At 37.3% G+C, this 15,436-nt stretch overlaps 1 protein-coding gene and 1 long non-coding RNA gene across 5 annotated transcripts in view; one reads left to right on the top strand and one right to left on the bottom strand.

The window, feature by feature from the left end:
- Positions 1-15,436, bottom strand: part of kuz (zinc-dependent metalloprotease kuz) — a 122,469-nt gene that overhangs the window by 10,571 nt on the left and 96,462 nt on the right. For all 4 annotated transcript variants that reach the window (XM_086902514.1, XM_086902516.1, XM_086902517.1 and 1 more), the window contains 2 exons: positions 6,743-7,003; positions 4,927-5,121 (listed from right to left, as the gene is read on the bottom strand). In XM_086902514.1, the coding sequence (XP_086758640.1) occupies positions 4,927-5,121; positions 6,743-7,003 (456 nt within the window). The remainder of the gene's footprint in view (positions 1-4,926; positions 5,122-6,742; positions 7,004-15,436) is intronic.
- LOC147658381 (uncharacterized) lies at positions 2,273-5,788 on the top strand. Its single transcript, XR_015290573.1, has 2 exons — positions 2,273-2,421; positions 2,948-5,788. It is a non-coding gene; the product is annotated as an uncharacterized LOC147658381 (long non-coding RNA).

The following is a 15,436-nucleotide window of genomic DNA, read 5'->3' as shown; positions in this document are numbered from 1 at the left end:
CATATCGTCGACGACAACAATTTTTCAGAATTTTTCAGAAAAATTGGGGATATTTATTCGCGCACGGGACAAGATGGTAGGAACAAGTTGAAATTTGCGAAGTAAAAGAGAAGGGAACAGTTATTCGCGCTTTATCTTTCGCGACGATAAATTTAAACTTCTCAGTTGAAACTAATGAATTTTGGGACGTGAGTGGATTAATTTAAAAAAAATTTTTTTTTTTGTATCGAAATATATGAATGCCATTTAAAATTTTAAAATTTTAAGGAATGTGTTCTTCCTGCAATTATTCAACACCCATATATATTTTTTAAATTTAATAAACTTTCATATCTTCGAGTGACGTAAATCGGATGATCTCTGTGCGATACAAATTTTAAAACCAATATTTAAACATTTAGGAACGAACGAATGATTTATAATCGGATCACGATTATAAATCACGTGACAAATATCTATAAAACTCTCGAACGACACGTTACAACGAAGAATTCTATCTCCCAAAAAACTTCCATTCGTAATCTCCCCTCTACGAACTGCACAAGATCCGAGCACCGTGTAGATGCGTTGCACGGTGTTCCATGACCCAAGTTGTAGATTATAACAACCTGTGTAACGAAATTGAAGTGTCCAGGTAGGTCCAAATAACCTTGCATTAATCCCAATGAGAGAGAGAGAGAGAGAGAGAGGCGAGACAGGGATTTCGAATATTTACAATTATATGGATTAACAACATCCCATTGTACGATCGATCGATAATTCCAAAATTCTCTTGTACCGCGCTTACTGCACAACAGTTTAAGAACAAACCGATATTGTCAGGCCAGGGATAATTGCAGCGGTCGATGCTGGTTTTATCGGCGGGTTAACCGTGAGCCACGAGGTTTAATGACTTGGCGTCTCGATGTGACGATATTGGCTAAACTTTATTGATACTACACTATAAACTTAATACCGGATTACCGTTACACGAGGTAGGTGGTAAAGATGCGAACGTTTTACCACAACATCTTGATGGAAATTCTTGGCGAAGGATTGATCTTTTGTAGCGAGCAACCACCTCGATCGATGGAAAGACGGAAGGTAATAAGAATAATACGACTGTGCGTGGTAGAAACAATTACCGACCGCGTTAATAGGAGAGAATAAATGGAGAAGAGGAGGTTATCGATTGAAGATTTTAAGTAAGAACGATCTCTTTGTTCTTCGATTGTAATTGTATCGGATATTGGATTGAATTGAATAGCAGAATACCGTATCTCTAAATATGAGGTTACAATGCCTGGATGTGTAACGTTAGTATATACTGTTTTACGACGAAGGTGATCCGCGCAATATTCATTAGCCAACTGGATACTGTTCCATAATAATAGCTCGATACAATGGAATTGCGTGCGGTATGAAATATTAGCTCGTATCACGTGAAAATTGCCGTTTTTGAAAAGAAAAACAATATATATTTTCGAAACGTAATTCGTAATCTTTATTCCATCAAAATACGAGCCATTAATTTTAATGACGTTTTATCGACGAGACTTTCAACTAACCATTTTTACAAAATTTCATGCACCAAGAAATTCTTCTCGTCGAATATTTCATTTTTTTTTTTAAAAACAATTGTAAACAGCGAAACTCATTGCACCCAAATATCATGGATTAGCTATTTTGGCTTCCAATTTGTCTTTGTTTAATATGGATTTCATATCTGAATTTTTGAAACTATCACCGAATTTTCTCCCAAAACTAACTTAATATTTCGATACGCTTCATATTCTTAAATTCGTTCGCCTCTCCAACAACAGTCAAACCAATACAAAAAAAAAAAAAGGAACTTATTTTACGCAAAGAAAATATAAGAGGACCAAAAATACGTTAAAGCAAAAGTTAAATAGAATTTAACGAGTTACGGTCGATCGATCATTTATTCTTGAATAATTGGCAATTTCAAGTGGTGCCATAATATTAATCGGATAGGAGTTTGAATGTAATTAAATATCCAAAAAAAAAAAAAAAAAAAGAAAGAAAAAAAATAGAAAGATCGCATAAACGTGAATGGTGGAAAATTCAGAATGGAAAATTAATTTTCCGGATTCATAATATATACACATACACACCCGTACAACGCGTAAACAGACAAAGATGACGTGAGTTTGTCCGCGAGGAGTGCAATAACGAGGAGGAGAGGGGGGGAGGAGGAGGAGGAGGAGGAAGAGAGGGGCACGATAAATATTATACGCGATACCGGCAACTGTTTATTTAAGCGTCGGTTATTTGCGCAAATGCTATAAACATGGCGGAGGTTGCGCTGGCTGAAATCTACACGCTCCTATCCATACAGAACCGATGTGTGTGTATGTGTGTTCCGTGTGGCTACGTCTAATTCGGCGACCAGGCGAATATCTTCCACCTTGTTATTCCCCGGTATATACAAATACAAATATAAACCCGTGAGAGAGAATAGAACCGTTTCACCTTCCTCCTTTCGCGAATGATATCGCGAATGGAGCGTGGAATCGACCCTATCGACTCTCGTCTACACCTTTTCCCGAAACGTGTAATCTCTTCCCGTTGGAACGGAGGATAGAAATGGACCGGTTGGAACGGCTATACTCGGTACACGAATGCACGAAAGTAAATACTCGGTGACGAGTACGATTATCTTCTCTTATTTTCGATCCTTACGATCCTCTGTCGTTTCTTCTTTCCAAGTGTTGAGTTCCTGTGTTGAGCTCGACGATTTTTTCGGTCGAGGTGATTTCGCGCACACGTGACGAGTGTCTTGCAAACGGAACCCAAAAATGATTTTTATACATTTTCCTAATAAAGAAATGTCGAAGATCTCCAAAGAAATCTAGCATGAATCATTCGCCCACTCGACTGAGATACAACTCTCGAGGGGAAAGTGTTGAAATTTTAAAAATAATTTTCCGTATTGTGTTATTTAAAGTGAAGAAAAATCATGGAGAATTTGAGAACTCCGAGGAGGAGAGTATACACAAAATTATACACACTAAGGTGAAAACACAATGGAATGGAGGAACGTGGAGCAAATGGAGCGGAAACTGCAATGCCCTCCAGTCTGAATCAACCGGTACCCTCGTTAGCCACTCTAACTCCGTAAGTCCTCGAACCTCGGCCTTCTCTAGCCACGCTATTTGTTTGAATTTCACTCTCCAACCGTGTGTGTATGTGCGTGTATGCGTGCACAAAACGCACTTGTGCACTCTACTCTATTCACGAATATACCGCAGCGGTTTACGCGGTGTATAGTTAAGACGGTTCGCTTAAAAACCGGTACACGGTTGGATGCTCCTTTAAGGATGCCTCGTAACGAGTCAACTAAATTGTGGTGTTGACTAGACTCTGGTGGAGGGGATAGAGGCCGCGTATCATCGCGCGGTAAAGGGAGCGTGTCCTTCCAAGTGTGCAAACGCAGCCTCGCCATCGCGAATATTACGAGTTGTCCGCTACTAGATATATCTATATACGTTGCTGTGTCGATAAGATCTTTGGATCTTTCTAGACTTCGTCGAGAAACAGGTAGTAAAAACGTTGGCGTGCAAAAATTTCGGTTGTGGCTCGAGTTTATCGACTTATGAGCAATTTAATTTTGCGCTCGAAACGCCTTAGGTTAGGCAATCTACAGTAAGTGCGGAACTGCGATGCAGGGCCGTGTCGCAGTGGGCCGAGCCCCCCCGTTTTCACGACTGTTTTTCATCCGAAACTGCAATCTTTCTGAAACTAAATTTTTAAAAATTACCGAATGTCTCGTAGGATTCGCTCGTGTCTATCTATTGCGACCATGTGATAAGTGTGAGAAGAATATGGGCGGATGAGATCGAATCGGATATTAAAGTGTTGTTAAAGGTATTGTAAGGTCGTCGTTAATGTCACTTGCCGCTTAACACGCGTTTCTTTTTATTTATGGATCGATCGAGAAAGTTAACCATTCATGGATGGAATAATATTGATAATCGATATTCCATCCGTTGCTGGGATTTGTCATTTGTCACTGCGGAATCGAATAATATTTGATGGAGCATTACGGGATGTGTCGCGTACAATAGGATAAGATTACAAATTGATCCTTTCGGGAAACATTTTATCAACCCGGCCATCCCGGTTGTCGAAGTTTTCCTTTTTTCGAAAATCTCGTTTCGAACGAACGAAATTTTTCGCTCCACCAATTTTTGTAAACAAAAAACGCGCTTTGTAAACACGGCGGGAAATTGTACGGGAAAGTTTTCGACGATTAAAAGGAATTTGCATTTTATATCGCATTTAATACGCGAAAACTGCCGCTTCGACCTCCTATCGTGGAAACGCGTGCAGCCGCGTAATTAAAATTAATTATAGCGTTTCATTAACACGAGCGATAGTACAATGCGCGATTCCAAGCGCATTAATCGTAATAACACAACGTCCAGTCTTATAGTTATACGCTTTGTGATGTAACGGTTAATTCCGTTGGAAAATTCTATCGTTTGTCGTGCTTCTACCATTACGTCATAGCGTACGTTTTACTTTCTTTTTTTTTTTTTTAGCTACTTATTAACGTGTACAACCAAGGTTGAAAAATTATCTTGACATATCGGATGACGATGGGCAAAATTTAATAGTTGAAGTTACGAAGAAAAAAGTTAAGAACAATTGGAAATAATCGATTATATAATAAATAAAATATATGAAAAAAAAAAACATTCACTACCATTACAGAGAATCTTTCAACAATGAATTTGCTCGACGATCGCTGCTTTGATACTTTTTCACGTCTTCTTCTTAATAACGTCGACGAGCTTTCGAGACGACTTTTTCTCTCTCTTCCGATCGATTTTCGTAACGCTATCTTTGTATTATTTACACTGAAATTGGACACGAAGAGGGAGAAAGAAAAGAAAAAGAAAAGAACGAGACGATTCGATTTACCTTTTCGAAGATGGGCGTACGGATCGTCCACGTTATTTTCATGATAGATGACAGAATGCAACGTGTCATTTATCTCGTGTGGCGGGAAGTAATAGTACGCCTTTTCCACGTACCACGCGCCACCACGGGGCGATATGATTTTCCCGTGGAAAACACCGTCGCTGATACTTCCGAACACGTGACTGCCGGGCTCGCCTGGAACGAATAAGGAGAGGAGATATTTATAAGAATCGACCAGTAAGAATTAATAAATATATTTCGATAATTTAAATGGTATTAAAGAAAGGGATTAAAAATATTCATTTTATCGTAACGTGTTTATATTATAGTAGTATAGGAAGCGAGGAAATAAATGGTGAGGGAGTTGCGCGCATACTTCACACGATTCTCGACAGCACGTTATTTCGAGTTTCTTTAAGAATTGTATTCCATGGTTATAAATCTCGGTTTGAACAGGTTAGATATGATACGGTACTTACATGCAAGGATAGTATAATATCGATATTTCATTCCATTCTTGGAACGAAGAACTAAATTAACTACGACAACTTTGTGCGTGAAGTTAGTCGATATATATATATTATTTTAGTATATTATAGTATATTCTTAGATATCGGTAGAATTGAAATTGTTTAAAAATATAATGTCACATCAGAAAGCAAAAGACAATATTAACAATGTTGTATTATCGATGATAAATCCAGAAAAACGTGAAAATATATACTGACGAAATTGATCAATAATATAATATAAAAATGTACGATATTTATATTTACTTAAAATAAAGATTCTTCTTCGTCCATTCTTTTATAATGTAATTATAATTGTAAAAAAAGAAATTAACCTTTGAAAAAATAAACAGCTATTGAAATTCCATAAAACGATCGAATCTTTATAGGGAGAGGACGAAAATATTAATAATCCTTTCCTCTCCTATTATTTATAAAATGGAAGGAAAGAAAAATCGGGGCCAAGTGTCCTTCAATGTCACGAATATTTTAAAATTCTTTTTTTTCCTCCCCTATACTTTAAGAATCGAAATAAGAGATCGAGCTTTTTTTCCCCCTTCCGGTAAATAGACGTAGACGTAATCAGGTCGCGCCAGGGGGGAGGGGCGGGAGCACAAAAGTGAAAGATAAACCGTTTCCAACAGCCGGCTCGAGCCAATCCATAATTTAAAATGTCCCCTTGTGCACGAACTATCGTAAATTATTAGAGTGGAAATAAAGGTCTCACCCGGTATCTACACGCACTTTTGCGTGCCACACCTGTGCTGGGTATCGCGAGACGGCTTAAAGAGAAGAGATATAAACGCGGTGACTATACCGGTGAAACGGTACCCTGCTCGTGGATAAAGTTTTCGAGTGTAACGCTTGAATGGCAAAGTGGTTGTGATTTACATACGCTATAGAAAGCTCAACACCGTGCACGACGTATTGTGTAAGCGAAGTCACTCAACCCATTACCACATTTTCACCTTTACGCGCAGGCGTCTTTGTAACAACGTTACGACACCTTGACCTTAGACACGAGGGGGTCTTTATAATTTTCGTGGAAGGTTCAACGATCCTTTGGTCTACGCTTTCATTATTATATCACGCGTTATGTTTTTCATTAAATTTTACGAATAAAAACACGTACGAGAGTATATTGTGATCATCCTGTTGCGGAACAACAGTTTCTAGGCAATGGAAATGGAGAAAAAAATGTGGAAACTTTCCTGTCAAAATGTGGTTTCACGTATAATATAACGTACGATTCGTACGTATAATTCAGATCGCAGAGTGAACGGATAGAAAATGATGATTAAACTTACCGACTAAGTGGCCCTGATAAATATGGGACGTATCGAGGTCTTCCGTTTGACCGGACGGCCCTTCGATAATTAAATTATTGCTAAAGGTGGCCAGATCTCGCTTCAACCGAATATGGAAGTCCCTTCCGTGCGAGCGAAACTTCAGAGTCACGGAATTGTCGCGGGTAACCGACCTCTTGGCCCTCAAGTGACCTCGGTGGACCTCTTCAGTGGGATAAGAGAGTGGTTCGTAGTGGCGGATATATTCGTTCAAACGGCGAGCTGTAACATAAAAATGAACAGACAACGGTTCAAAGTGGTCTTTGATCATTTCTTAAACGATAGTTTCTAACGTGTTAGGTGTAAGTAATTGGGTAGAATTACGCGACTCGGTGGATTTTATTTCTTTGCATTCGAAACTTTCCTCGTTATGTAAATCCTTGTTTTTATCGTAGCTTTCAAGTTCTCGTAATTTTTTTTTTTTCTACCCTCTCAAATTAGTTCGTACTTTCTTTTAACGTATTCCTAAAAGTTATTTACTCGCGATTCTAGGGATTTTTGTTTCATCCTATATAGGAATAAACACGGTTACTAGAGATACTCGAGCAACTCTGCAATTTTGGTACTCGCGCTAATTTCTCGTTAGTCGTAGATCTCGTAAAAGTATAATTGGACGAAAATTCTGTTCTCGCGGAAAATAAAGAAAATCCAGTATGTAAATGAGGACGAAAAAAAAAAAAATACGCTCGTATAGGAAAAGAGATAAAAAAACGGATAAATTCGTTTACCAATGAAAAAATAGGAAATTAAACCGTGCTGGGAATTTTTGTTAAAAATTATTTGTTGATGGATGGAACACGGCCACGTTGTAACGAGACAAAGTGTCCCACAGTGGTCGACCTAGAAATGGTGGTCCCGTTCACTTTGATATCGTTCGTAATTTTCGTAAGAACGTAACATGAATTTACATGAATTTAGTTAGTGGCTTTTCCTTGCGATCCCAGCGCCGCCTGCTCGCGACGAAAGGAAGCGACTTTACCTCGTGCAGATCCTATGTGTACGCATCGTTCTTTCGATTTATGCACCCATAGACCCCTTTAACTTATCAACGCTATATCTATGAAAATTTTGCTGTATGTTATTACGATAATGTTATCGTTCCATGAAAAATTAATTATTTGTTTAAACTCGAACGTCACGAAACACGTGACGATCGCATACGTTAATTTAACAACGTACGAATAAATATTTACGATGTTTCTTTTTTTATTTTCTAGATTCTAGATCGATCGAGACGTAATAGAAAATTACGTGGGATCTATTTTCGTAATGTAACATGTAGACAGGTGAGATATTCTAGGTGTTACATATGAATATATCGAAGGTCGATGTCGCAAGACATTAACAGAGCGATATCAAATGCTCGATATATCTAGGTCACGTTATAAATTGAGGAATTTTGTTTTTCGTTCGAAAATTCCCCATATCGAACGCAACTTCACGTATTTAGAATTTTATACAAAACGAAGGAAATTTACGGAGGTTTAAAATTAACAGTTTGTAATAAGATGAAAGGAAGAGTGTATAAATAACTTGCGTGTTTCCAGTGATCCCTAGACGCTGGTGATACCGATCATATCTTCGTAATTGTATCGCGCTCAGCTCTTCTATCGCGCGCATAAAAATATTTTCGTGGAAATACGTTATGACAAGTGCGTCGTTCAGCAAGCAATTAAACACGACTAATAACGAATGGATCGTAATTAAATTTAGATTGAATTTAATTTTGACGTGAATTTAACATTTACGGTGATTAAGATTTCATGTTCAAAATAAAATTCAATAATAGGGGATGAGAAAATTATAAAATTATTTGATATTGTGCAATTGTGTTGAAAAATGTACAATTAAATATACAAATGTAGATATATTTTTCATCATTTATTTATTTATAAACTTTCCATTTATGCGTTTATTCTTGCTATATCACTGAAAATAAACTTGTTTCGTGTTCACGTGCTATTGGGGAATCAAATGTTCGATTCATCGAAAGTAAATCTCGTTCGGAATTTAATTTAAAAAAAAAAAAAAAAAAAAAACACTGCAAACAAAGATTTTACGCGTGAAATAATTTCTTCTAGGCACTTGAAGGAACTCGATCTAATCCTGAAAACCCGGTCAGTTGTTGTTCCACTTCGTTGCTTAACAAGTGCAAAGCTGATTGTTAATCCAATGTACGGAAGCAAACGGGAGCGAAAGTGGACGGGAAAATAGATCCACGGGAAAGTCTCATGTTTTATATTATCTCATTAAAATACGGAACGAGGCAACGAATATACAAATGTGATATAAATAAATATCAAGTGACATCATCAAGATTTCGAAACATCACGTATAAAAAAAATAGTATGAAATCGATATAATACGTGTACGTTAAAGGATACGGTCAATTTAATTTTATATATATATAATATATAAAACACGAATTAAAATATCATATTATCGCAGAAAATATTTTTTTTAAATATAAAATTGATGGAATACGAAAACATTTTTTATCGAATTTTAATTATTACTTATATTATTTGCCGTATGAATATTTTTATTTATTAATGTTTTTTTTTTTTTTTGTTAAACGAATCGACGTAAAAGTAAAAATATTATATGATTAACGTTTGAAAAGCTTTTTCGAATTTTGAAACGGGCAAATTGAATGAAGTTTTCATTTTAATTCTCTGGCGGGAAAGCGGAACACTCGTTATACAGTTCATAATTCAACGCAAAATACACAGTTCAACTAAATGTACTTATACGAACGTTAAATTAAGCTGTCGTAATATTATAAATTGCGCGATGTATATATACATATATATATATGTATATGTATATATTAATAAATGAAAAATTAATAAATAGAAGTTGATAAACGTGGTGTATTATTTTCGAAATTATTTTTAAAATTATTATTTGAAATTCGAAAAAAAAGTAACGACGATAAATACCGGTTTTTTTATCCTATTCAAGGCGATTCTCTATCGCGCGTATATTCGAAAGAAACCTTTTCGAATTATGAATACGAACTTGGCCAAAAATTAAACACAGGTATACCTGTCAGCATCCCTCAAGGGGGTTTAAGCGAAACGTATTCATTATACAACTTGTCAAGAGGTATAATTTAAGCAATAACTCAATGAAAAATACCAAGTCTCTCTCGAAACCGCTCTTCCTTTCCCAACGTGTGTGCACGCAATTCGCATGTTTCCGCGGCATGATACACAGTTTTCAAACACAAGTTTTCGCCGAGAACATTCGTTATAACGATATCGTAGAATTATCGTTCGCCTTAAAGTCGCCACAGTTGAAAGTTTCAAACGTCGTATCATTTTTTTTTTTTTTTTTTTTTTTTTTTGATAACCGAACGTTCGAAATTTTCGTCTCTCTCACGACGTTATGGCAACGAGGTAAATATAGAAATATTAATCCGTCGATTATACGTTCTTTGCGTCTTTCTTCGTTTAAATGTCGAGGCGAAAACGAAGAATTTAAAAAAAAAAAAAAAAATAAAAAACGACAGTTTGAATTAAAAATAAATACACATACACAGCTATGGAGGAGAAAAAAATTCGATGGAGCCGGAATTTTTATCGTATCTCCACGTGTTTCCGTTGTATTCCGGTTGTATACGATCCTGACACCGTTGAAATAAAAATTCTTTTCACGAAACTCTTTTTTTTTGGTTTTCTGTTGCACGTCCGTTTTATTTCCCTCTATATACAATTTATTAACATAAAAAAAAAAAATTTGGAAAAAGATGAATCAGAGATTGGCACATGTTGATCCGTTGAAAATTATTATTTCCCTTGAATTCTATTTAACAATTCTATTTAAATAAATAACTCGAATAGTACAATTTACTCGAGCTTAATCTCTTCTTTGATATCAAAGAATATATACATCGAAATCCGTAAAAGTCAGTGTATTTGCACTCCCCTCTCCCTCTCCTCATCTTACATTTCACTTTTATACCTTCTCCGAATTTTTATTCTTTTTTTTTTTTTCGTATACAAACGATCGACGCCGTTTGCTGACGTTGTTACGGGAGGGAAAAATTGAAAGTCGCGACGACCATTTCACCGTTTCTCAATCCCATCTCCTCCCATCTCGTGCTTTCAGCATATTGCTCCTCTCTCTCCTGCCATTCCATCCCCCCTCCTCCCCTGCCCCCATCGTTGTCATCCGTTACGCGCGCCGTACACTTGTCGCCAATGAAGCCAAGAATATAAATAAAGATTAGTCTTGCCTGAACTCGAACAATATTTTATTTTTTCTCATTCTTCTCGATACGAAACGAAGGCAACGAGCACGAATGCGACGAGTCGCGGGAAAAATCGGGTGCGAAAACGCCGTTTGGATCGAGGGTCGTCGGTAAATGGGCCGACTTTGAATCGGGGAAGGAATCGGGTGCAATTTTCGTGCAAATTTCCCTTTCGAATGTTGAAAGGGAACACGCCCTGTCAAATCTTTCTGGAAAAAAAACGTATCCTTCGATCTTTTCTTCGATCCTGGGGGATGAATACTTTCGAAAAAGAGAGGCATCATTTTCAGAATACGATCGAGCGCGCGAAATTTTTTGCTTCTTCTTATTCATCGAACGCGAATAACATATTTCGAAAATTCGAAACTTCGTTCGAGACAGAGAATACATTTATGACTTGAAATGAACGAGAAAAATTTCCACTCGATCGATCTGGAGAAAGGTTAATTTGCAATCGATCGAAGGAAATTGAAATGAAATGCGAGCAAGCGAAACAGCGGGAACAACATCTTCGAAACGCGGAGCTCGCAAATAATCGCGAGGAAATTCTTGGCGAGGAGAAAGCGCGTGGCGCGAATTATATCCACGTCCTTCCTTCGTTCTCCATTATCGAATCTCTCGTCTCCGGAAGAAGGGAAGAGGAGGGGGCATTCATCGAATTTTATCTCCCCCTCCCCCTCCCCTCATGCACGGTAGTCGGTCAAATTGCGTCTGGCATCGATCTATTGACTCTTTACGACGCCCCCCCTCCCCTCCCCTCCCCCTCCCCCCCCCGTTCTGAGAGGAACCGGTTTCCGGTAGAAGCTGCCGCCTCTCTATCTTCCGCAGGAAGCATCGCGGTTGTCGAAGGGGCGTAACTCCGTCACGGGCCGATGGATTCCTCCGTTTTCTACGCTTTATGAAACACGCGTACACGTACGATGATGGACACATGCTGCGATCAATCTTACCTGGGCGCATGCGCGCTCTATATCTGTAGAAATAAAAATAAAATAGGAGAAAATGGCGGGAGAGAGAGAGAGAGAGAGGAGATTATGGAGAGAACGAAGCGCGGAAAGTCATATCGGGGACAATGGGAATAAATCATCGGTGTGTGTCAATTTTATAATGGAGGAAACATTAACGCGTTCCATATTATCGTGCTCGGAATACGGATGAAATAAGGATGGATAATTTGAAATAACGGGTCGTTTTTCATCATTTCGCTCGATAAGATTCGAGGGGAGAAATAATCTTGCGATAAACAGTGAAATTATTCTTCTACGAATATCTAAAATTATAATTTTAGGAAGTTAGGATTGAAAGTATATCCGTGTGCGTGTAACGATCTGCTCACGAGATGCTCCCTGTTATATGGTTGGGTATACAGAAACTTGGAGAACAACTTCCACCACAAATTACGTCGTCTTTGTGCATAAATTTTGCACGCACCGTGTCAACAATATATGAAAGTTTGGCGAAATGTTCGAAATTGGGCCGAGGCTGAGATCAGATCCGACGAATTATCTGTCATTTGTCTATCTATCGGGAAATATTCAAACGTTTTAATCACTTTCATTCTTATATTTGATAATAGATCTAAGATGAAATGTCCGATGCAAGTGATGCAACGAAAATAACATGCGTTTAATACCCTGTATCTACGTTGTAGGTAAAAAACTTTGTTATTCGAAGAAAGCTTTTGCTCGTCGATGTTTGAAAATTGTCGATATAAATTTATATAAAAATCTTCTCGTAAGTTTTGTGTATCCAAGGATGCTCCATCTTTTCAAGATGGCGCATTATATACTTTTCACTTACACCATCCCAAGTCGCGCCCTTTCTTTGAAATTAACATCGTTGTTTACCGAAGTTCGCCCGAGGGAGAAGCGAGAAGGATTTGCCATCGCGACTCGAGACGGTGAAAATAGACTTGTACACGTTCGATCCTTTCCCAAGAGAGAAAGAATCTTTCTTTTCTGTAATTCAATCCGTATTGAAAATTATAATACGAGCTGGAAAGGGATGGTTTTGTCGTGCAAAAATAAAACGAAAACGTAAAAAAGCTTTAATTTGAATATTCAAAATCATGTAAAAATTATTTTCATTTATGAAGTTTTATACACGTTTTATAATTACATTTATAGGTTAAACTATCGTTACGTGTCGTAATTGGCCGTAAACATATTATGAGAAATAAACAAATTTTTATATCACATCGATACGTTAGAATTCTCTCGATTCTATGCCTGCGCTAATGCATCGAGGTTTTAGATTAATATACGTGACAAATACTATGATAGAAATAAAAAAATACGCGTGTAAAACAGTTTTCTTTCAAATTAACTAATTAATCTTTTAACCTAGAACACGAGTAAGACTCGTGCTACTTCGTTCGAACCAAACGTAAACAACACGAGCCTGACTTGTCGTACTTCGTTCGGATCAACCAAACGTAAACACGAGCCTGGCTCGACGCGTGACCGACCTTCTTTGTTTATATGGTCCGAGAAATTAACGGACAAACGGTTAACCTTCCACGATACTTCTTTCCACCACAGTGAACACTATACAAGAAGACTCGAATCAAGCGTCTCGTCAATGTATATCCTCGAATCTAACGTAATCTCTTTGATCTCGCGTTCGATTCGGATTTCGGTTTAAATAAACGCACGAAACACGTTCCTTTCCTTCTGCTGCAAAAATTGGCTCTCGGTTGGCTCCCGTATTTTACCGGATAAGAAAAGATTTGGGATAAAAGCCAGCAACAGCCTTGCAAACAATCCGTACTTAAACGCGTGCACGCGGAAAACAGAGGGTTCTTACGTGCGTTAGCAAGAGTTTCGAGACAAAATATAGCGATGCATCCGGCGATGTAAATACGCGTAGTAAACGGTTGCATTTAGCAGAGGGAAGAGCAAATAGTCGTTGAACGAGGCTGCCTCTCCCCCACGGCTCTATGATCGAATTTCTTTAAATATGCCATAACGCCGCGAGAAATTATTATTATCGATTCGGCAAGTTAGCCGGGGAGAAGAGCGATGATAACGACGGAGAGGAGGAATCAATTGACCCAGTTCCACGCGCTGGTCCTGCCTGCTGGCCAACCACCATCATCTAATTTAACTATTTAGGCGGCCCTCCCCTTTGTGTCCGCCTTCCAACTTTGAAACTCGAGACCCGCTATTTCAATTTTTACTACTTACTCTACGTATTAGAGTGCGATGAGTCTCTTTCAAACAGAAGTTTCTTTGGGGGAGAACAGTTAAACGCTCGAGAGTATATATATATATATATATATATATATATATGGAATGATGTACAAGTGTTATTTATCAATGATGGAGGAAAATAATTAATAATCGAAGTTACGAATGAAATTAATTCGATGATTTATCAATATATAATAATACAATTGTAGTGGATCAACTATATAGCTACGAATAAATGTTATTCGAGCAATTCAATAAGTAATTTATTCAAAGTTAAATCTATTCGAAATTTTCAATTGGTTCTCGAGTATTGGACAATTTTTTAAGTCGAGTTTCAATCTTTGTTCCTCTCGGAAAAAAAGAAATTCAATTCAATGGATATCGTCGATCCTTCGTAATATTTTAATAAATTGTAATATCAACAATATAAGGTTAATAAATTTATTGGTAGGCTTTGCACCGTTATATTTCATTATAGTTCACGTAACCGCCAACTTTTTTCCGATATTTCTCACTCTGGGTTCAAACAAAGATTCGTGGCCAATGTATTAATAATGGTGACGTTGGTGATATTAAAATTACGTCACCTCTGATTCATGTGGGAAAATAGAAGGTAGAATAATCATTTGTAGCAATGGGTCGGTTGAGGAACGATAAATCTTAAATCGCATTGTTGCCTTCCTCTCGTATATATCACGTCATATCGCGAAATTTCGCGATTTCTAATCAATGTTATAAGCAGAAAAAGACGGCTTTTGATTTTGTAATATATACGTTTCTCGTTTGTAACGGTCATTAATCAACGTTACGCTATTATTTTTCTTCGAAAGAACGAACGTTTCCTTGATTCATCCGCAAACTTTTCAAACTTTTCACTTTGCTAAATGTTGAAAGCTGTTAAACGAAAAGAAGAATTGAGAAATATCCAGTTATAAAGGATAAATTATCCGAATAAAAATCTATTTCGATGACGATCGTTCCGTTTCCAAATCGACATTTCCATCTTCGTTCCGCAGGAAAAAAAGAAATAATATTACGCCAGAAATAGAAGATGGAATCGATAAAATTTGATAAAATTTGAGACGCCCGTTCGTATCCTATTTTGATTTATATTTTATTATATTTTCATTTCATTTCACGCCGGAAGGCTTAATAAAGATGACGATTTAACGAAGAAATAATAATAATATCTATTCGAAAATTTAATGG

This window comes from Apis florea, unplaced genomic scaffold, assembly GCF_048593485.1.
Source record: "Apis florea isolate Af1SG1 unplaced genomic scaffold, ASM4859348v1 contig_2272_pilon, whole genome shotgun sequence".
Taxonomy (NCBI): domain Eukaryota; kingdom Metazoa; phylum Arthropoda; class Insecta; order Hymenoptera; family Apidae; genus Apis; species Apis florea.
This window is presented reverse-complemented; position numbering and strand designations above follow the sequence as displayed.